At 51.3% G+C, this 21,160-nt stretch overlaps 1 protein-coding gene across 1 annotated transcript in view; it reads left to right on the forward strand.

Annotated features, from left to right (window-relative positions):
* LOC103184081 (unconventional myosin-XVIIIb) overlaps positions 1–21,160 on the forward strand; it is a 44,686-nt gene that overhangs the window by 12,899 nt on the left and 10,627 nt on the right. The window contains 23 exon segments of the mRNA XM_042337518.1: positions 171–261; positions 800–992; positions 1,235–1,315; positions 4,326–4,473; positions 5,059–5,218; positions 5,709–5,892; positions 7,092–7,305; positions 7,790–7,899; positions 8,348–8,413; positions 8,882–9,010; positions 9,335–9,478; positions 10,040–10,129; positions 12,184–12,303; positions 13,190–13,292; positions 13,541–13,665; positions 14,593–14,747; positions 16,275–16,398; positions 16,924–17,124; positions 17,704–17,814; positions 18,233–18,337; positions 18,650–18,802; positions 19,222–19,335; positions 21,022–21,138. Coding sequence (XP_042193452.1) covers positions 171–261; positions 800–992; positions 1,235–1,315; positions 4,326–4,473; positions 5,059–5,218; positions 5,709–5,892; positions 7,092–7,305; positions 7,790–7,899; positions 8,348–8,413; positions 8,882–9,010; positions 9,335–9,478; positions 10,040–10,129; positions 12,184–12,303; positions 13,190–13,292; positions 13,541–13,665; positions 14,593–14,747; positions 16,275–16,398; positions 16,924–17,124; positions 17,704–17,814; positions 18,233–18,337; positions 18,650–18,802; positions 19,222–19,335; positions 21,022–21,138 — 3,038 coding nt within the window.

A 21,160-nucleotide genomic window follows, 5' to 3' on the forward strand; every position in this document is an offset into this window, starting at 1 on the left:
TAGGAACCCAGTCGAATGGTGGATCGCTTTCCGGGGTTAATAATCCCTCCAAAAAAAAAGCACTTTGAGATGTCTCGAAGATGTGATAAGGCGCTACATCATGGATCATTATTATTGTTATATTAAGGATGATTATTATTGTGTAACCCTCGGCTTTCTGCCTGGTCCAGGCCTGCGACTGACCGGTTCGGAGTGTGTAGAAGGGATGGCAGCCGGACTCTATGAGGAACTCTTTGCTGCTATCGTCTCGCTCATCAACAGGTAAATGGTTTTCGTGTCCGCGTTTCACACCCCATTCACCGCCAGATAACTGGCCCGCCAATTTGGGGCCTTTTAGCCCCGTGGCGTGGTGGTTAGAGCGAGAGGACCTGGGTTCGATTCCCGGACAGGGCGAAACCTTGAGCAAGTTTCCTCACTCCACACGGAACCTGGAATGTTAGTGATTGTCTGACAAGTCAGCAGACAAGTGGACAGGGTTCACTCCATGTAAAATAGAAATAATAACCCTTGCATTTGATGCAGCGTCTTATCAGGTCGTCGAGGCGTCTCAATTGACTGACAACTGGGTTCCTACTCGCTGCTAGGCAAACGGAGGGTTGCGCGGGGAGTCAGGAAACTTGCCTAAGGTTTCTCCACGAACCGCCCGGGAATCGAACCCGGGTCCTCTCGGTCGCGAGGTGAGGGCGGTCACCACCGAGCTACAAGAACGGCACATTTAAAAGGAGCCGGGACTCTGCTGGTAAGAGGAGGAGTCCGGATGAATGGAACGACGCTGATTTCTGTCTTGATGGTCCCTCAGGTCAGTGTCCTCCACCCAGGTGTCGCTGACGTCAATTATGGTGGTGGACACACCCGGCTTCCACAACCCGCGACATCAGAATACGGAACGAGCGGCGACGTTTGAGGAGCTTTGCCACAATTACGTGCACGAGAGGTTACAGCTGCTCTTCCACGAGAGGACTTTCGGCTCGGAGCTGGAACGATACAAAGAGGTAACATCAAACCCCGGGAAGGGGTTAGACAAGCCGCGCACAATCGGTTTGGCCCACAAAATGCACGGTCACTCCCACTTCACAGCGTACCCTGTGAAGCGCTTTGAGACGTGATGAGGCGCTACATCAAATGCAAGGCTTACTTATTGCTGTTATAATTTATGACCCCCCGCGTTATTTGCGTCGCTTTTTTAATCGAGCAGCGACTTGGTCACATTTACTGCTTGATCTTTCCGACACAGGAGAAGATCGTGGTGAGCTTTGACCCTCCAGAGACCTCTCCAGCGTCCACGGTGTCCGTCATAGATCAAACCTCATCTCAGGTAAGACACGCAGGAGACGGATCGGAATCACTGAGGGGTTTCACGAAGAGGGTTTGGAATCGAGAAGCCCTCTAAACCCCGGCCCCCCCCCCCTCCACTGTCACTCTCTGCTCTACAACAACAGCAACTGCTTACATTTATATATAACAACAGAGCTTGACAGTAGCGCAAAATACTGCAGGTGCTGGAAATCTGAAAGAAAGGCAGAAGTCGTTGGGAACATTCAGCAAGTGAGGCAGCATCTATGGAGAGATCTATGGATGCTGCCTGACCCGCTGAGTGTTCCCAGAGACTTATGTTTTTGTTAACCTTAGCGGAGCCTTATGCCGAGCTGTGGAGAGGGAGGGGAGGGAGGGGGGGGTGGAGGGAGGAGGTGACCGTAAACACGATCGAAGAGGAAAAGGTCTTCAGTCGTGATCTAATAGAGGGGACGGAGGGGGAGAGTGGAGGCAGTGGGTGGTGGGTTGGGGTAAAAGCAGATCGGTGAGGTAGGGAGGGAGGGATATGAAGGGATTTGTAGACGAGTGAGAGGACCTTGACATCGATCCGTTCGGTGATAGGGAGCCGGTGGAGCCAGGCGAGGCCTGAAGTTGACGGGGGAAACAGAGGCAGAACAAATGTATAGCACTGAAAGGGTTTAAGCCTTTCAGGGTTAGAACTTTACCTGACAGTTGGATTCTCCCTGCCTCTCCCTTTTCCCCCCTCTCCTCTCATGCCTGGCGACACAAGGTTACATGAAGCATTCAGAATGCAATCAGACAGCCTCCTGCAGGGCTAACAGACATCTCCACTGCCTAACGTTTCCTGAATGGAGACCTGAATAGCGGGCGAGCTGACTGCACAGTGTACAGATGGATTTGCCTGCGTGACACACAGTTACTACACTTTGCTTCGCAGCAACGATCCCATGAAGCGCTTTGAGGCGTCTCTGGGATGTGGTAGGGAATTGAGTCAGATGCAAGAATTATTATATTATTGATATCAGAATAGTAAGGCGGGGGAGAAGGGTGGGGGGGGGGGCGGAAGCAACAACAACTTGCATTTACACAACTTGGGGAGCGCTTAACAGTGGCGGAGTCTGACTCCGAGCCGGGGGAGGAAGGAGGAGGTGATCGTAAGCACGGTCGAAGAGGAAGGTGATCCAAAAGAGGGGAAGGAGGGCGCGAGGCAGAGGGATCGGGGGAGAGAGTTCCAAAGCTTCGGGGCGTAAGCAGGGGGGAGGGTGAGGGGGATTTGGGGGTTGCTGGTTAGGACGTACCGGGGTGGGGGGGGTGTTGGGGGTGAAGGAGGTGCAATGAGGGAGATGTTTTCCTCGCTGGTCATTGTGTAACTGTGGCTCGGAGCGGGGGCTTTGACAGTCGCTGTGTGGCTCTCAAGCAAACGGAATTGATCACCAGTGGGACTCATGGCTACATGGATGGGAGACTTTAAGCTGCTTTAATCTCTTCGCTGTCTAAATGTATATACTCTGTATATAATCTACACGCCCATCGTGTTCTCCAGCCTGTGTTAGCTTTCTTTGCTGGTTATGATAAGAGTCACATTTTATAATACATTGTTTTAACCGTCTCTTCCGCTCCCTCGCTCCCTCCCTCCCTCGATCTCCTTCCAATGTGAAAAAGGCTCTGTGTAAATGTTACGTTGCTGGAAGGGAAACATAAAAATATTGCTTATGGGGCATGCAGACCTTTCTCAAATAGCTCTCTCTCTCTCTCCTCCCTCCCTCCCCATCTTCCCCCTCGCACTCTCTCCCTCCCCCTCCCTCCCTCCTTCTCTCTCTCTTTGTGTCTCCGTCCCTCCCTCCCTGTTTGATGTGTAAGCCCTGGAGCACGCTCAAAGCTGACCTCGCCAATGCAATGCCAGCCCGAATAAATTGGAATTTAATCCGTCCCAAAATCCTTGATTTGAAGTTCTTTTACGCTTGAAATCGGTCGCTAATCGATTATCCATGTCGCAGAGTAAAACCCACGCCAGCTCTCAAGGTTGTGCTGAGAAGGGGAGTCACTAACTGAAATTCTCCGACAACCGCAGGAAAGGCTTATTACGTTATTATATTATAAGGCACTCATTCACACCATTTTTGGTTTTTATTTGGTCAGCCATTTATGGTCTGACACACACGGAAACCCGTCACCGTGACCGGCCGGGTGTCTGACTCACACGGAAACCCGTCACCGTGACCGGCCGGTGTCTGACACACACGGAAACCCGTCACCGTGACCGGCCGGTGTCTGACACACACGGAAACCCGTCACCGTGACCGGCCGGGTGTCTGACACACACACGGAAACCCGTCACCGTGACCGGCCGGGTGTCTGACACACAGGGAAACCCGTCACCGTGACCAGCCGGGTGTCTGACACACACGGAAACCCGTCACCGTGACCGGCCGGGTGTCTGACACACACGGAAACCCGTCACCGTGACCAGCCGGGTGTCTGACACACACGGAAACCCGTCACCGTGACCGGCCGGGTGTCTGACACACACACGGAAACCCGTCACCGTGACCGGCCGGGTGTCTGACACACACACGGAAACCCGTCACCGTGACCGGCCGGTGTCTGACACACACACGGAAACCCGTCACCGTGACCGGCCGGGTGTCTGACACACACGGAAACCCGTCACCGTGACCAGCCGGGTGTCTGACACACACGGAAACCCGTCACCGTGCTTAAGAGTCTCCAAATCAGACTGAGAATTCCACATATGTACGCCACCAATACAAAGGAATTTCCCTGTGTCAGGGATGGAGTGTGTACTTTCTCTCTCTTGTTGACGAACCCTTTAATAGACAATTGACTGGGAAGCAATGAAAGACGAGGAACAGGTTTTGGGAGAGCAGAGGACTCCGGCAGGAGAATGGAGGGAGAGATTGTATAGGTACCAACCAAAGCGTAGTGACTGTGCATTGTGTAGGCGAACGCGGCAGCTAAACTGAATACAACCAACAGGAGAAGGAGGGATGTGATCTGACCTTAACGCCCTTTGTGCTCTTGTCTGTCAGTTCACCATCCAGCCCCCGGGCCAGGCCGAGGAGCCCAGAGGCCTGCTATGGATCTTGGATGAAGAGGTGCTGGTTCAGGGATCTACAGATGACAGAGTTCTGGATAGGCTCTGCTCCTATTTTGAGTCGAAGGGACTTGACGGAGAAGGTAATGGCGGGAAAGAGCTGGTCTGATTAGCAAGAGAGGTCTCAAAAGTAAGCGGGCGCGTGAGAAAGAAAATAATACAAACCCAACATTCGATACAGCGCCTTATCACATCGTCGAGACATCTCAAAGCGCTTCACAGGATACGCTGTGAAGTGCGGTGACTGTATTTTGTGGGGAAAGCAAATATTACAATATTAAATTTTACAGTATTACTGTTCGATAAAGCTTCTATGGGTGACCGGTTAGAAACAACATTTATTAATAATAATAATTATTATTATTATTGCATTTGAGATCGCACCTTATCATGTCATCTGTAACTTGTCTTCCTCAAGGGAACGGTTCCTATTCATGTCTCTGCTGGTATTATAATAAAAAGATGTTTGTTAGGTCAGGGGATCGAGGGATATGGGGCAAAGGCGGTTAATTGGCGTTGAGGTCCAGATCTAATAGAATGGCGGAACAGGCTCGAAGGGCTGAATGGCCTCCTCCTGTTCCCATGTTCCCAAAGCGCTTCGCGGGATGCAGTGTGAAGTGTAGCGACTGTGTGTTTGGTGACTGAACTCGTGCTCCCTGTGACTGTAGAGAAGCAGTGCCTGCGGAGGTGTGAGCAGCCTCTGCAGTTGGTGATCGGCCACCGGCTGGGCGCCGAGCCGGTGAGGTACGATCTGACCGGGTGGATCCACAAAGCCAAGCGGAACCCGTCAGTACAGAACGCCAGCCAGATCCTGCAGGAATCCAAACTGTAAGCCGCGCAGAACCGAGGACAATATCTCCCCAACCGGGTAGAAAGAGCTGGCCATTGATATCGCTGTCCGGCGAGCTTTCCCGCTGCTAGTCCAGCACCAACCCTAATCGCCCGAATATTAACCGGCCTTGAATTTGGTACAGGTTAAGAACATAAGAACTTGCCGGCGAAAGGGAACCGAGGTCCATCCAGTTCGCCTTCCACCGTCCTGCCAGTCACTTGACATGTCGTGTCCCAAACTATCCCCTGTCTCCCCGAGATATTATTCCCTAATAGAAATCTTATCTCGTTTGCTTTTGAAAGAATCGACACTTTCTGCTTCCACCGTCAATCTGTCTGTCTGTCTGTCTGTCTGACCTGGGAGGACATCCCATCGGGCTGCGCAGGACCCAGTGGGGAGTGTAGTGACCGTGTGTTTTGCGGCTGAGCGTGGTGACTTTGTGGAACAAGTGAACCTTGCGTAACCTTTGCTTCACCGTCCTGTCAGGGAGATAGTGAAGAAGCTCTTCTTGTGTCGGAGCAAAGTGCCTCTGATCTGCCACTCGGTGGCTGGGATGGAAGGGGCGTCTCAGCAGGCGTCTCACCGGGTGGCCTGCGTACGGAAAACCTTCAGCACCAGCTTCGCGGCTCTCAGACTCAAATCAACCTGCGGCCTCATCAAACTGCAGCTGGTGAGAATGTGTGCAGTGCCGTCAGCCTGGCTCAGTGGGTAGCGCTCTCTCTCTCTCTCTATCTCTCTCTATCTCTCGCCTCCGAGTCAGGAGGTTGTGGGGTTCAGCCCCCCAGGTCGGGACTTCGAATCACATAGTCTAGCCAGTGTGGGCCAACCTTTTGGCTGCCGAGCACCTGATGTTATTTTTTTTATGGTTGTAATTCTATTTGAGAAGGGTCTGTAAGCCGCGTCCGCAATATTTCTGTGTTTCCCTTCCAGGAAACATTTTTTTTTTTTTTGTTTGTTTAAAACGTGGTCACTCGATCCGCGTCTGTTTTGCGGGACGCTGCCGTGCGCAATTGGCCGCTGCGTGTCCGTTCTGCGGAGCGCTTTGAGGCGTCTCGACGGTAAGGCGTGACACATCGCGGTATCGGACCCGAGGATCATTATTATTAAAATTACCGGAGTAAGAGGAGACGATTCATTGAGATTCAACGCAGAGAGAAGGATGAGCGAGAGGGTTGACAGATTCGGGGGGTGGTGGGTGGTGGGGGCGGTGATCGAGGAGACGGGTCAGAGAGACAACTGGTGAGAGCAGAGAACAACAGCGCCGGGGAGAGAGAAAAGGCGTTCAAGGTTAAAGAAAAGCAGGTGCTTCACCAATCACACTCCAGGCATTGCTGGTTCTGCGGGAGACAGTTGTTCGAGCCTCGCGTCTGGTGAAGAATGAAGGGTTTCCAGGCGGCGCTAACAAAGCAGACGTCAGCATTCTATCCGAAATAGCATCCTCGCCTTGGAGCAGGTCACATTATTGTGGAGCGAGCCGGCCCTCTCTGTGTCAACCACCCGAACCCATCATTAAATTGCCGCCTTGTCGTCGCTTCCTTCCCGCGGTGCTCCAGATGTCAAAAACCCTCATTTGCATTCTATAACCTGTAACTTTGCTCGAGAGGTGAGCGGGAGCTTTGCCGGAAGAGGTTGAGGAGCTGATTTGTTTTTTTGAGGGGGGTGGGGGGGGAAAGAGGGGAAAGAGAGATTATGGAAGGGGGGATATGAACATTCACATATATCTCCCCTCCCACCCACCCCACCTCCCCCCCACCCAACACCGCAACTGGCAAGCGCGTTGTGATGTCCGTCAGTTTTTTAAAAAATAGTGATCGGGCCGTACCAAACGGCAATTACCGCTATAATAACTCGCCTCCCGTTAAACCCTAGGACGCACTCATGAATGTGATCAAACGATCCGAGATGCACTTTATCCACTGCCTGGTGCCCAGTTTGACCGGCGATGGGTCGGGAGACAGGAAGAGCCCCTGCGCTCCGAGGGCGAGCGACGGAGAACGACCGCCAGCCTCGTTTGAGGTCCCGGTGCTCAGAACTCAACTGCGGGGATCACAGCTGCTGGACGCACTTCGCCTCTACCGACTGGGTACAGACCCCTGTAGCGCAGAGGTCGGGGCACTTGCCTCGCAAGCGACGAGAGGCGTCTCAAGGACGGGATCAGGCGCTGTATCAAATTCAAGCAATATTATTATTATTTTATTATTGTTGTTATTATCATCATCAGCGTTTTACAGTTTTACCGCAGAAAACCAGCCCAAGGTTTCGCCCCGGCCCGGGAGTCGAACCCGGGTCCTGCGGCTCGCGAGGCGAGAGCTCTGACCTGCTGCGCTGAAAATAAAATCTTAAGAGCCAACTGGAATCTCTGCCCAGTTGAGGAAGGAGGACAGGACCGAAAAAAGATGGGGATGTGAACAGCAAGGACTAGGATACAGGGCGGCCCCTGCTGTAACCCGGTGCTCTGGGTTTAATATCTTGGACACTGTGTTCAAAGCGATGGTTGATAAATTGACTCTCTCTCTTGCTCTCTCTCTCTCTCCCTCTCTCTCTCTCTCTCTCGTTGCCGCTCTCAGGGTTTCCCGATCACATGAGCTTCAGTGATTTCCGTCGGCGTTTCCAGGTGCTGAGCCCGGAGATCGTGAAGAAGTACAGCTCCGTGTTCGTTCCAATAGAGGAAAGAAAGGTGAGTGAGATCACCCGTGTCTGCTGGTCCTGGTGGGAGCAGGAGGTGGGGTGTGGGGGGCGGTGGGAGGGGAGAGGGGAGAGGAAATTTCCTGTAGCTCAATGGTTAGAGCTCTCGCCTCGCAAGCGAGAGGATCGGGGTTCGACTCTCGGGCCGGGCAAAACCTTAGACAAGTTTTCTCACTCCACACGTCTCTGTTTACCAGCAGTGAGGAGGAACCCGCTTGTTAGTCAATTGGTGGATCGCTTTTCCGGTGGTAATAATCCCTTCAAAACAAATAAACAAATAAATAAATGTGGTCACTCAACCCACGGCTGTTTGTGGGGACGCTGCTGTGCGCAATTGGCTGCCACGTTTCGCTCACATAATACAGTCACTACACTTTGCAGTATATAGTGTGAAGCGCTGCAGTTACCTGGGCGATGGCTGATGAAGGTTTGTTGTTTAGGCCACGGAGGAACTTCTGTTGCTGCTGGATTTGGAGAAACATAGCGTGGCCCTGGGTCAGAGCCAGGTAGGTCAGCGGGCAGCCAGAGTCAGTGCCCAACAGTGGGCAACCACTGGGTCCGAAACCACACACACACACCACACACACACATGCGCACACACACCACACAAGCACATGCGCACACACACACCACACATACGACTCGGACACACACACAGATACTGCATGTAGAGAAGGAGACGTGCACTGATACACAGATACACATGTGGAGACAGACAAACACCGACACAGCCACACACGCAGTTGGTGTGCGGACGGGACAGGGAGACAAGTAGATGCTCGACAAGTGGACAGACAGACAGACAGACAGACAGACAGACACATGGATGGAAAAATTGTGTCCCGGATAGAAACAGGGACACAGTTTATCCAGTAAAAGCTGTGCCATGACAGTGGAAGATGATTTCTGGATGCGGGGAGCGAGACGGGCAACTGAAGGACTAAAGGCCTCGCTGTGCCCTGTCTCACCTTCAGGTTTTCCTGAAGGCCGGTGTGCTGAGCCGCCTGGACCGGCAGCGAGACCGGCTGGTGAGCGGCAGGGTGACCCTCCTGCAAGCCATCGGTCACGGTTACCTGGGGCGGCAACGGTTCAAAGCCATGAAGGTAATAAGGAAGCTGGTGGTGGTGTGGGTGAGGGGTGGGGGTTGAGGGGTGTTTGGGGGGTGGGAGGTGTGGGTGGTGTCAGTGTCCGTGGGCTTTATTTAGGGCTGGTTTGTGTTGTATTATGCGCTCTATGTGTTGTGTTGTATTGTCCCTTATTTAAACGCTCTGAGATGTTACCCTGCGTGAAGGGCACTATGTCGGTGGAGGGAGGAGGGAGGGAAGAGGTCGGAGAGGTAGGGAGGTGCCAGGGACAGGTTGGGGTGGGGGTTGGGTTAGGAGCTGGTGGGTGCTGGGTGATGACCGTGTCTCTTGACCACGCTGCAGATCCAGGGTTTAGCTCTTCGCTGTATACAGAAGAACTTGAGGAGGTACACAGCGGTTCGACCCTGGGCCTGGTGGCAGCTGTTGGCCTGTGTCCGCCCCATGCTCAGCATTAACATGGCCGACGAGAAACTCCGGGTCAAAGAGGTGAGCGTGGACCTTTGTATTTATACTGGGGGTGAGGGAGAGCAAGGCCAGGCCTCAGTTAGAGCTTTTACTTCAGGATCTGTCTCGATACCATGTGTGTGTCTCTTGCTCTCTCGTTGTCTCCCTTGCTCTCTCTCTTGCTCTGTTTGTGTCTCAATACTTGTGTGTGTGTGTGTGTGTCTTTTTTTCTTTCTCTATCTCAATTTCTGTTTCAATGCCTCTGTCTCTCTCTGTGTGTCTCTTTCTCTGACTCTCTGTCTCTCTCTCTGTGTGACTCTCTCTGTCTGTCTCTCTCTCGCTATGTCTCTCTCTCTCTGTCTCTCTGACCTCTCGATTGTTCTCTTTCCCAAATAAACTGTCCAGCTCCCTCTTGAATGCGCTGACAGTATCTCCCTGTGTCGCCCGCTCCAAGGACCCACCGCTGTGGGTGTGAACCATTAAACCCGCTCTCTCCTTCCCGGGAGACCTCTGAGACAGACGGACGCTGGCGTGCCCGGGTTGAATGTCTTGGCTTTGCTGTGCGTGTGCCTGTAGTGATGTCGTGTTGCTCTCTGTGTGTAGGAAGAGGTTATTGCATTGCACAAGAGACTGAAGAAATCAGAGGGCGAGCGGAATGAGATCAGGTGGAACACTGACCTGCTGGAGGGCAAGGTAGGCTTTCTACTGAGACATCGTTGTCCATCCTTCCTCCTCCCCATCTCTGTCACTCGCTCTCCTCCCTGTCTCTCTCTTTCAACCCCGTCTCTCTCTCCCTCCCGTCCGTCTCTCCCTCCGCCCAGCAACAAATCACAAACAGTCACGAAGTGACTGGTTTCAGAGCCTTGGGATGTCCTCCCGACATGAAAGGTGTGCTGTACAAATTTTATCTGGAGGTGGTGGGGTGGGGGGGGTCCACCAGAACAGGGCACAGAACGGGAGGGAGTGGGTGAGGTTTAACATCTCATCCGAAAGACTGCGTCTCCGACAATGGAGTGCTCCCCCCAGCGCTGTGCTGGAGCGTCAGACTGGACTATCAGCGTTCAAAACCCCCAGGTGGGGGCTTGAACCCACGACTTTCTGACCAGAGGCCAGAGTGGTAGCGACTGAGCCAGGCTGGTACACAAAGCTCCATAGGTCGAGGAGTAATTTTAACGAGAGAACATTAGCCAAAGCTCTGACATGTTGGGTGGTCCTAACTGGACAAGCAGCGGGAAAGCTAAAGCAAGGATTATTATTATTATTATTGTTGTTGTATATTTTTTTTTCACCTGTTGGCAGTACAGTGGAAGCTTTGGGTCCGATCCTCTCTTGTCTGTGAACACATGCATTTCACGTACTCCCAGTCTCTCATCCCACAGCTGACTGCTCACGCCAGCAAAATACAGAGAGCAAATGTCTCATCTGATTCCCATCACTTTGCTGGGCCCAGGGCTGGTCTCTGCAGCCTGTAGCTTATTGCTAACGAAACCGATTACTATCACAAGGTAGTAATGGAATCAGCCCGAGGTGTGAGATACAAGGCTTTAAACAGGGTCAATATCAGTGTGGGACGTATGAATGATTTCGAAGTCAAGGCTTGATCTTGCCAACGCCGTGCTTCCCGGACTCCCCAGCGCCTCCCTAGAACGTGGAGTCCTGTATCATAGAGGTTAGAGCTCTCACCTCACAAGCGAGAGGACCGGGGTTCGATTCCCAGGCGGGGCGAAGCCTTAGGCAAGTTTCCTCACTCCACGCACCCCTGTTTGTCTAGCAATAAGCAGGAACCTGGATTTTAGTCATTTGGCGGATCGCTTTCCAGGAGGTAATAATCCCTCAAAAAAAAATGTGGTCACTCAATCCACGACTGTTTGTGGGGACGCTGCTGTGCGCAATTGGCTGCCGTGTTTCGCCCACAAAATATACAGTCGACTCACTCACCACAACACTGCAGGACTCCCGGTATGTGAGTGAACCAGAACTCAGACACGAGGCTGGGCCGATCCAAGCACAGAGAATCTGCGAAGCTTCCAAATTGGTCTCTGCCAGCACCTGAAGGTCACTCAATGACAAGCACTCTCTTCCCTCCCAATGGGGCTCTTAATTGTAAAGCTGTTGGCTTGAGGCTTCCAATATTGAGTCGCCAGGGATAGGTTTGGAGGAAGATTCTTCTGCCAACAAGTAGGTCCCCGGACTATTGGGTTAGTCCAAGAATACTGCAAAATTATTCATTTTTGTTCTTCCTTTGGGAAGAATGCCAGGAATTTCTGGCGCTCTTCCCAGCATCTCATTGTCTTCATCTCTTTGATATTCCTCCCACTCCTCCATCTCTCTCACTCTCTCTCTACAACAACTTGCGTTTGATATAGTGCCTCACCAATTCACTGAGACCTCTCAAAGCGCTTCACAGAATATATTGTAGAGTGTAGTGACTGTGTATTTTGTGGGCAAAACATGGCAGCAGCGTCCCACAAATCGTCGCGGATTGAGCGACCAAATGTTTTGTGTGTCTTTGTGGAGGGATTATTCCCCCCAGAAAGCGATCAGCCAATGGACTAACAACCATTCGACATACTCACCGCTAGGTAAATAGAGGCGTAAGTGTGGAGTAATGAAACTTGTTGAAGGTTTCGCCCTGACCACCTGGGAATCAAACCCAGGTCCTCTCGCTTGCGAGACGAGTGCTGTGACCGCTGAGCTAAAGGACTCCGCTACGAGCGTTGTGTTGCTTGTGCTTGTGTCCCCCACAGATCACAGACCTGACCGCAGAGTTGTCGGATGAGCGTTTTAAGGGAGAGGTGGCGTGCCGGGCGCTGGAGAGCGAGCGAGCCGAGAGACTGAGACTGGTTCGAGAGCTGAAGGAGATGCAGGTAAAACAGGTGCAGGACATCCCATCGCGATCACATTGTGATTAGCCTTTACAACACCGAATTCTCCACAACCCCCCAACCCGACCCCCCACCCACCACCACCCTGCTGCCTTGTTGGAGGTGCCGTCATTTTGATGAGACGTTAAACTTCGCTCCTCATCTGCGCCCTGTTCAGGTGAACGTTGAAGATCCTGGTAGGAAACCGGTTGTTAGTTCATTGCCAGATCACTTTCCAGGGGTAATAATCCCACCAAAAAATAATATTAATAGGGTCACTCAACCCACGACTGTTTGATTGCTGTGCGCAATTAGCTGCCGCGTTTCGCCCACAAAATATACAGCCAATCCACTTCACAGTATAATCTGTGAAGTGCTTTGAGGCATCTCACTCTGTATCAAATGCAAGGATTATCATTATTTTATTACGTTGCAGCAGTTTGAAGGTCTTAATCTTCCCTGTCCGGGTGAAACTTTGAACCAATAAAAAGCTTGGCTGAATCCAGTTAATAATGGAATAGTAATTTGAATAATGACGGGCTGACACACATACAATCCCTCCTTCTGTCTTTTAATTGGAGTCTAACACTTTCCCAAGTCCTTTGGGAATCATTTCTCCTACAATAACTCCCTTGTCAGAGCACACACTGGTAAACCACAACATCTGCTATCATATGCATGTTTGATGATTGCTTTAGCATCACCAGAACCTGCCCTCGAGTTGGGTTCTTTGATGAAACGGGACCCGCATGAAGAGGGCTACATAAACTCAAGTTGTTGTTGTTTTTAATGCACTGGCATTAAATGAAATGAAATTAAATTGTTAATGCTTTGTCCAATGATATTAACTACTCTGTACTAACCAGATAGTGACCCCATTGCGTTCTAGACTAAGCACGAGCAAGTGGGGAAGAGCTTGAACTCGGTTGAGAAGCAATTGGAAGAATCCCAACAACAAATAGCAATGAGAGAGATTCCCTCCGGGGTCAAAGGTAAGCAAGGATCCTTTCAGAAAAAAATATTATAATAATTTGGTCACTTGATCCACGGCTTGTGGGGACGTTGCTGTGCGCAATTGGCTGCCGTGTTTCGCCCACAAAATATACAGTCACTCCACTTGACAGTGTATCCTGTGAAGCGCTTTCAGACGTCTCGAAGACATGATAAGGCGCTGTATCAAATGCAAGCATTATTATTTTTATTATTATCTGATTAACCTGGTGATTCCCGTTTTTTCCAGAGCCGGAATGGCAGGTGCGGTATGATTGCACGCTGACGGAGATCGAGTTCCTGAGGAAACGTATCCATGAGTTCGAGGAGAGAATCAGCTCAGAGATGGCGCTCAGGAAGGAAGTGGAACAGAAGGTAAGAGGCTGGGAATATACTTGAAAAGGAAAAATGGTGCAAGGCTTGCTATGGGGTAAAGAGCGGGGGAGTGGAGACGAGTTGGGGTAAGAGCGGGAGGAGTGGAGAAGCATTTGGGTAAGAGCGGGGGGAATGGGGACTAGTTGGGGTAAGAGCGGGGGAGCGGGGACTAGTTGGGGTAAGAGCGGGGGAGCGGGGACTAGTTGGGGTAAGAGCGGGGGAGCGGGGACTAGTTGGGGGGGAGCGGGGACTAGTTGGGGTAAGAGCAGGGGGAGCGGGGACTAGTTGGGGTAAGAGCAGTGGGAGTGGGGACTAGTTGGGGTAAGAGCAACGGGAGTGGGGACTAGTTGGGGTAAGAGCAACGGGAGTGGGGACTAGTTGGTAGCTCTTTCAAAGAGCCGGCACAGGCCAAATGGGCTGAATGGCCTCCTTCTATGCTGTAAGACTTTATGATTCTGATTTCATGAAGCAGGTGGCACAACACAGCCTGGCTCCACCGTGCCCCCCAACTCCCCACCCACCCACCCACCCACCCTCCCTCTGTGCTCTCCACCAAACCACCAAAGCCAAAACAATAAGCTTCCAGGGCCCGAAATTCTTCATCCTAATTCCTTTTCGGCTTAACACCGTTGCCTTTAAATTGAACGTGCAGATTTTTTTGTGGGGGGAGAGGGGGGAACGGACTTCTAGAATGTGTACAGTCTCTTTGATCTGTTTAAAAGCCCATCGTGGGCGTCCCTCAGAAGGAGCCAGGATAGAACCCAACAGTATCTTGTGTGGAACCGCTGTATTCCTCTCTCTGCTCTTCCCTATCGAATGGCCCCGCAGTGAGTGAGGGGGTTGTTTTTTATTCTCTTCAAATGACCCTGACCTGTTCTCCCCCACCACCCCCCACCCCCCCCACCCCCCGCCTGCCCCTCTCCTCAGCTCGGGGACCTGCAGGGCGGTTACGAAAACACGAAGAGGAGCGCTCAGCAGCTGAAGAGGAAATGCAAGTGCCTGACCTCAGACCTGGAGGACGCCAGAGTGCTGATGGACAGTCAGCAGAGCCGCAATCATGAGCTGGAGAAAAAGCAACGGAAGTAGGAATAACCTCGAGCGAGTGGCTTTACAGTCTCCTAACTCAGTCGCTGTAGGAGGGAGTAAGGGCTGGAGTCACTGGCCTGGGATCCTTATTCCGTTAACTAAATTCCCGAAAGTCCGTCGTGGCTGGAAGCCATTTGCCCGTCGAGCCCGTATTTGGCTCAGTCACTCGCGCTCTCGCCTCTGTGTCAAAAGGTTGTGGGTTCAAGCCCTCATCTCGGGACTCTGAGCCATACAGAGGGGGGAGCGATGCACTGTCAGAGGTGTCATTCTTAGGATGAGACGTTAAACCTCACTCCCTGTCTGTTCCCTGTTCAGGGGGACGTTAAAAGATTCCGCGGGGCTGTTGGAAAACAGAAGGGAGTTTCTCTTTCCTGGTGCCCCCGACAACAATCTCTCAGCTGTATATGGGGAAGTTGCTGTGCGTAAACCGACAAAATACATAGTCACTACACTTAACATTAAAAGCCCACCAAGCTCTTCGAGATAATAATAATAATAATCCTTGCATTTGATATAGCGCTTTTCACGTCGGGGGGACGTCCCAAAGCGCTTCACAGAATATACTGTGAAGTGAATTTATTTGTGGGCGAACGCGGCAGCCAATTGCGCACAGCAATGTAATCTTGGCGAAGTGATAAGCCGCCCACAAAAAAATATACAGTCAATTCACTTTACGGTACATCCCGTGAAGCTCTTTGAGACGTCTCGAAGACGTGATAAGGCGCTGTATCAAATGCCAGGATTATTATCATTAATAATAATCTCAACAGCCTGCTCTCCTTCCTCCTGAAACGTGTCTGAATGTGCAAAGTTCAGGTGTCTGACCGGAGGGGAAGATGTGTGTGTGGTTTTTTTTTAGACGTCCAAGTTCCTGGCTATTTTCAGCATTACCCAGAAGGAGTAACACGCCGTGACTCCCAACAGCTCTTCCCTGTGGTCAGAGTGTTTTGCCTTTGCCTTTGCATTCCACTGAGCGCAGAGCTCAGCAAATCAACCCCCGCGGCAGCACAGAGCTGAGACGTGACGTCCTCCAGACAGCCTCGTTAAACAGATAGACGACCTGAATATTTCCCGGACGGACGGAGAACTATTTCACGCAGTGATGCCAGGAAACAAGTGCGTCACATCCACAGAAATGGGTGCTCAGTTATTCCAATAGTAATAACCATTGCATTCGTATAGCAGCTGCTATAACGCTGAAATTCTCAAAGTGTAGTGACTGTGTATTTTGTGGGCGGACGCGGCAGACGATCGGCGCACTGCGACCTCCACGCAAACAGCCGTGAGGTGAATGAGCGTTAGGGCACAGAAACCTCCTCATCTAATGCGAGAGGCATTTGAGGGCGCAATTGGGTTTTATTGGAAAACCAAAATTGAGTCTGGGGTCTATTTTTGGGGTGGGGGGGGGGGGGCGTCCCATTAGTGGGCGGTTTGCGTCGCTGGTGAAGGGACCCTCTCGTCACTGGAAGGAAGGTTTGGTCCCGGTTTAACTTTGACTTTGCATTTGGCTTTTGCGAGGGAAGGTTTGACGGGGAGTTGGCTCAGGCTCTTGGCGAGGCGGCCTTTGAGAGGACCTTGCGTGAAAGGTTGTCCCAAGAGAACCAGGCGTTGAGGACGGAGCTCTATCGGTCCCAGCAACGGATGCAGGTGAGGTGTGGGGGGGGTGGGGTGCAACCTTCCGCGGACCCAAAACTAAAGGCTTTCGTTTGTATCTGCTGCTTAAAATATATTTTATGGTTGTATATTTTTATACACACGCTTTTACATTTCGTTTAATTTGCTGTGTTTCGCCCGCAAAAAACAACTTTGCAGTATATCCTGTGAAGCGATTTGAGACGTCTCAACGACGTGATAAGGCGCTGTATCAAATGCCAGGATTATTATTATTATTATTATTTCACCGCCTTATCTTGAGTTTTCAGGCCAAATGCACACGGTGTACATAAATCTCTGTCGGTACGATCGTAAAAATGGCGTCCGTAGTCTTAGAGTTCTCCCAAATTCTCTCCAAGCTACAAGTAAGGATTGGTGGGGCCCAGGAGCAGGAATACTGGGCTGATTTCCCCCTCCCTGACCCAGCAGGACAAGGATCGATGCTTTGGCTGATTGCTAGCCCCGGTTCAGTTCAGCTGACTCAGCCCTCTCTCTCTCTCTCTCCGTCTGGCTCGACAGGAGAAGGAATCGGAGGTGGCGGTTCTGACGCAGAGGGCGGGGCGGCTGGAGGTGGAGTTGGGGGAGCTGAGCATCAGGGAGCCCCAGAGCGCGGAGTCGGTGACGCAGCTCAAGAGGCAGCTCCGACTGCTGGAGGGCACGGCCGAGGAACAGCGGAAGGAGCTCGGGGAGCAAGCGGGAACCATCCAACAACTGGAGCAGGTCAGTCACCAACTGGGGGAGAACAGCAACAATACTGTGGTCCTGTGGCTCAGCGGTTAGAGCCCTCGCCTCGCAAGCGAGAGGTCCCGGGTTCGCTTCCCGGCCGGGCCGAAACCTTAGGCAAGTTTCCTTACTCCAGGCACACGCCTCTGCTTACCCAGCAGTAAGCAAGGAACCTGGTTGTCACCTCGATTGGTGGCTCGCTTTCCAGGATCACAATTGACTGCCGCGTTTCGCCCACACAACACGCAGTCACTACGCTTCGCGGCGAAATCCTGCCAAGGCGTCCCTCCTGATGTGAAAGGCGCCGTATCAAATGCAAAGGATTATCATTGATACGGAATAAGGAGTAAAGGAAGGAGCCTGTTATCGCTCTGTGTTGACACAAAGCCCCCTTTAAATGAAACGCCGAGTGTGAGCCGAGAGATTAAACGCTTTTACAAAATGTTTTGCAGTCGGATGAGAACACGAAGACTGCGTGAATCCTCACGGTTTGGTAATGACCCCTGCTGTTAATCCTCTCTCTCTCCCTCTCCCTCTCGCTCTCTCTCCCTCCCTCCCTCCCTCCCTGTTGCTCAGACTCACCTACGGTTTGAGATCGAGCTCGAGAGGATGAAGCAGATTCACCTGAAGGAGCTGGAGGATAAGGAGGAGGAGCTGGAGGACGTCCGCAAGTCCTGTCAGAGAAGGGTATGGTGCCCTCCCAACACGCGTGTGTGTCCGTGTCCATGCGTGTGCGCGAACGTGCGTGCTGTGCGTCCGTTTCCCCCTCCCCCATCGAAACGCAGGTCACCCCTAGAGTACTACACGCAATAGTGGGATACAGTGTATAGTTTGGGACATGTTTCGGCCAGGAAGGTAGAACTGGATGGACTTTGGTCTTCTTTTCGTCCAGCAACTGTTATGTTGTTAACTGCCCAGGGTCCAGAGACGTGCTCTCACGTGCTCTCCTGTGCGTAATTGGCTGCTGTGTTTCGCCCCCAAAAATACACGGTCACTCCACTTTACAGTATATCCAGTGAAGCGCTTTGAGACGTCTTGAAGATGTGATGAGGCAAGGATTATTATTATTATTATTATATTATCTCCTGTGACTGTCTGATTGCAGCTTCGCCAGTTGCAGATGCAGTTGGAGCAGGAGTTTGAGGAACGGCAGATGGTCCTTCACGAGAAGCAGGACTTGGAGAGCCTGGTGGGGACCCTGTGTGAGCAGGTCAGTCCTGGGGGGTACTCGGGAGGGTGGAGGGGGGTGATGTGGGGTTGCGGTGGGAGCGGTGAGGGGTTATGTGAGGTCTCTATCCTGTGTGAGAAGCGTTGTATGGTAATAATAATTTAAAAATATGAATTCCAAGTCCTGACGTGGGCAGAGGGTAGGGTTGCGGGGGCTTGAACCCACAACCTTCTGCCTCAGAGCGCTACCAACCGAGCCAGGATGGCACAACATTGGGGGAAAGGGGCTGAGGGCCCAATTGAAATGGATTTGGGAAGACGATAAGAAGTGATCTGGTGTCCCCTCTGGGTGCAGATAGGTCACCGTGACTTTGACGTGGAGAAGAGGCTGCGTAGGGACCTGAGGAGGACACACGCTCTGTTGGCTGACGCTCAGCTCCTCCTGGGCACGATGGATGATCCGGGGCAGACAGCCAGCAAAGAGGAAGTGAAGACGCTGCAGCTTCAGGTCAGTTATCATAACGATAATAAGACTGTCGCGTCGTCCCAAAGCACTCCGCGGGGATTCGTAACTGTGTAAGCGTAGTGACTGTGTGTTGTTGCCAAGGATGAACTCTCCGAGCTGGAGCAAATCGGCCACAAAACACACAGTCACTACACTTTACAGTACATCCTGTGAAGCGCGTTGAGACGTCTCGAAGACTTGACAAGGCGCTGTATCAGCTGCAGGGATTATTATTATTTATAAATCATGGCGTGCTTGGGGGTCATATGGACTGTAGCCCTGGGTTAGTGACCCCTCCTCCCACCACCCCACTCCCCCCCCCCCCAAACCCCCCACCCCGGCGCGGATCCCCAACCCCAGCTCGGTTCCAAATCCCTGAAAGGCACCGCGTAAAAGTAATGTGTCGTCGTTGTTGTTGCCAGTTACAGGAACGCGATTCTCGCTGTTCCCAGGCGGAGGCGTCTCACAAGATGGTGGTTTTGCAGCTGGAAAAGGTTCACATTCAGCTGGAAAATGTTCAGAAAGATAAAGAAACGGTAAGATAGCACCTTCAGCGCATCCCCGCTCCCTGTTCCTGTCTTCGCTCTAATCTTTCGCCCACAAAACGCACAGTCGAGCTCTTTGGGACGTCTGAACATTGTGATGAGGCGCTGTATGAAAAGCAAAGGTTATCTATCTTCCCTGTGGCAATCGTCCCTTAAAAAATAATAATAATCTGGTCACTCAATCCACGACTGTTTGGGGGACGCTGCTGTGCGCGATTGGCTGTCACGTTCCACCCAGAAAATACACCGTGAATTCGCTTTACAGTATTATCCTGTGAAGCGCTTTGAGACGTCTCTGAGACGTGATAAGGCGCTGTACCAAATGCAAGGATTATTATTATTAATAATCCACGCCAATGCCAACCCCCCCACCGCCCCCCCTCCCCCCCCCCCCACCTCAAGGATTTCCCTATTCTCAGATAGGAAAAAGAAAGCGTTAATATTAATGAGCTGCGTAGGAAATTCTCTCAGAAATGTTGATTTCCATGGTAACGGTGAACTATAAGTTGCCATCCCCAATCCTCCCATGATCTGACTGACATGCATGTATTTATCAGGCGCTTCAAATACCGCCTGGTTATAGACACAACACTTAAGTGGCCCCGTCTTAAAATAGCTCACGTCACTGCACATATAACGGCATTTTATAAAGAATTGTTACTGGTGGGGACTGAACTCAAAGGGGCCCATTTTATCCCACACACCGAAATATTAAACACAGATTTCTACAGACTAAGCGATGCTTCGTGTATTCGTTTCAAAAATTACGATGATTCAAATAATACGAACGTGATATAATACAATGTCTTTAATTATCAAATAATGTTCTCTAAAATTTGCCTAAAAAAATTCTGTCTAAACGGTGACCACTTGGCAACTGCCAATGAAATTACCGCTACGTTTATTACTGTTATTACTATTATTATGGAAGGGCAATTTATTGGTGGGGAGTTTAGGAATTCCTGCTGGGGAATTGCTCAGGGCTAGTGGGTGAGGATTATCCACAGCATTTTATATGTTAAAAAAAAAATTCCCTGCCAAGTATAATGGGGAACAAAGAGTGGGTGAGGGAGAGAGTCATTTGCTGTGAGATTGCCCAGACCTTGTTAACGTTGGCCGAAGCAAATGGATTGCGTCCTCACTGACACTTGACGTCTCTTGCTGTCTTCTGATCTTTATCAGTCTGAACACTTCAGGAAGTTGAAGGGTTTTGAATTGCTGGTATTAGATGCGTCTTAAGTATGTGTCTTGGCGAGAACGTGTCTGAAATATCCCACTGAGAGTCGCTGGGTTTGTTTTTTATCATCATCTTCTTTCTCCAGCAACATCGCGACGTCTCAAAGCGCTTCACAGAATATACTGTCAAGTGGAGTGACTGTATTTTGTGGACGAAACGCAGCAATCAATTGCACTCAGCGGTGTCCCATAAACACTCGTGGATTGAGTGACAAAATTATTATTCTTAAATTTATTATTTTGCGGGGATTATTATTATCTCTCGGAAAGCGATCCAATCGACTAACAAGCGGGTTCCTACTTACTGCCAGGTACACGGAGGCGTGTGGAGTAAGGAAACTTGACTTAAAACGGGAATTGAACCCGGGTCCTTTTGCTTGCGAGGCGAGTGCGCTAACCACTACTCGATGGCACTTCACTGCACTCTTTAACCCATTCCAGGTGGATCAGCAGCTGTTACAGCTGGAGCACGAGCAAACTGATCTTCTGAAGCGGATCGAGGAAGATCAAGAGGATCTGAATGAGCTCATGAAGAAACATAAAGATCTCATCGCCCAGGTATATGGACCAACTGCCCCCA

The sequence above is a fragment of the Callorhinchus milii genome, unplaced genomic scaffold (assembly GCF_018977255.1).
Source record: "Callorhinchus milii isolate IMCB2004 unplaced genomic scaffold, IMCB_Cmil_1.0 Scaffold8, whole genome shotgun sequence".
NCBI classification, from domain to species: domain Eukaryota; kingdom Metazoa; phylum Chordata; class Chondrichthyes; order Chimaeriformes; family Callorhinchidae; genus Callorhinchus; species Callorhinchus milii.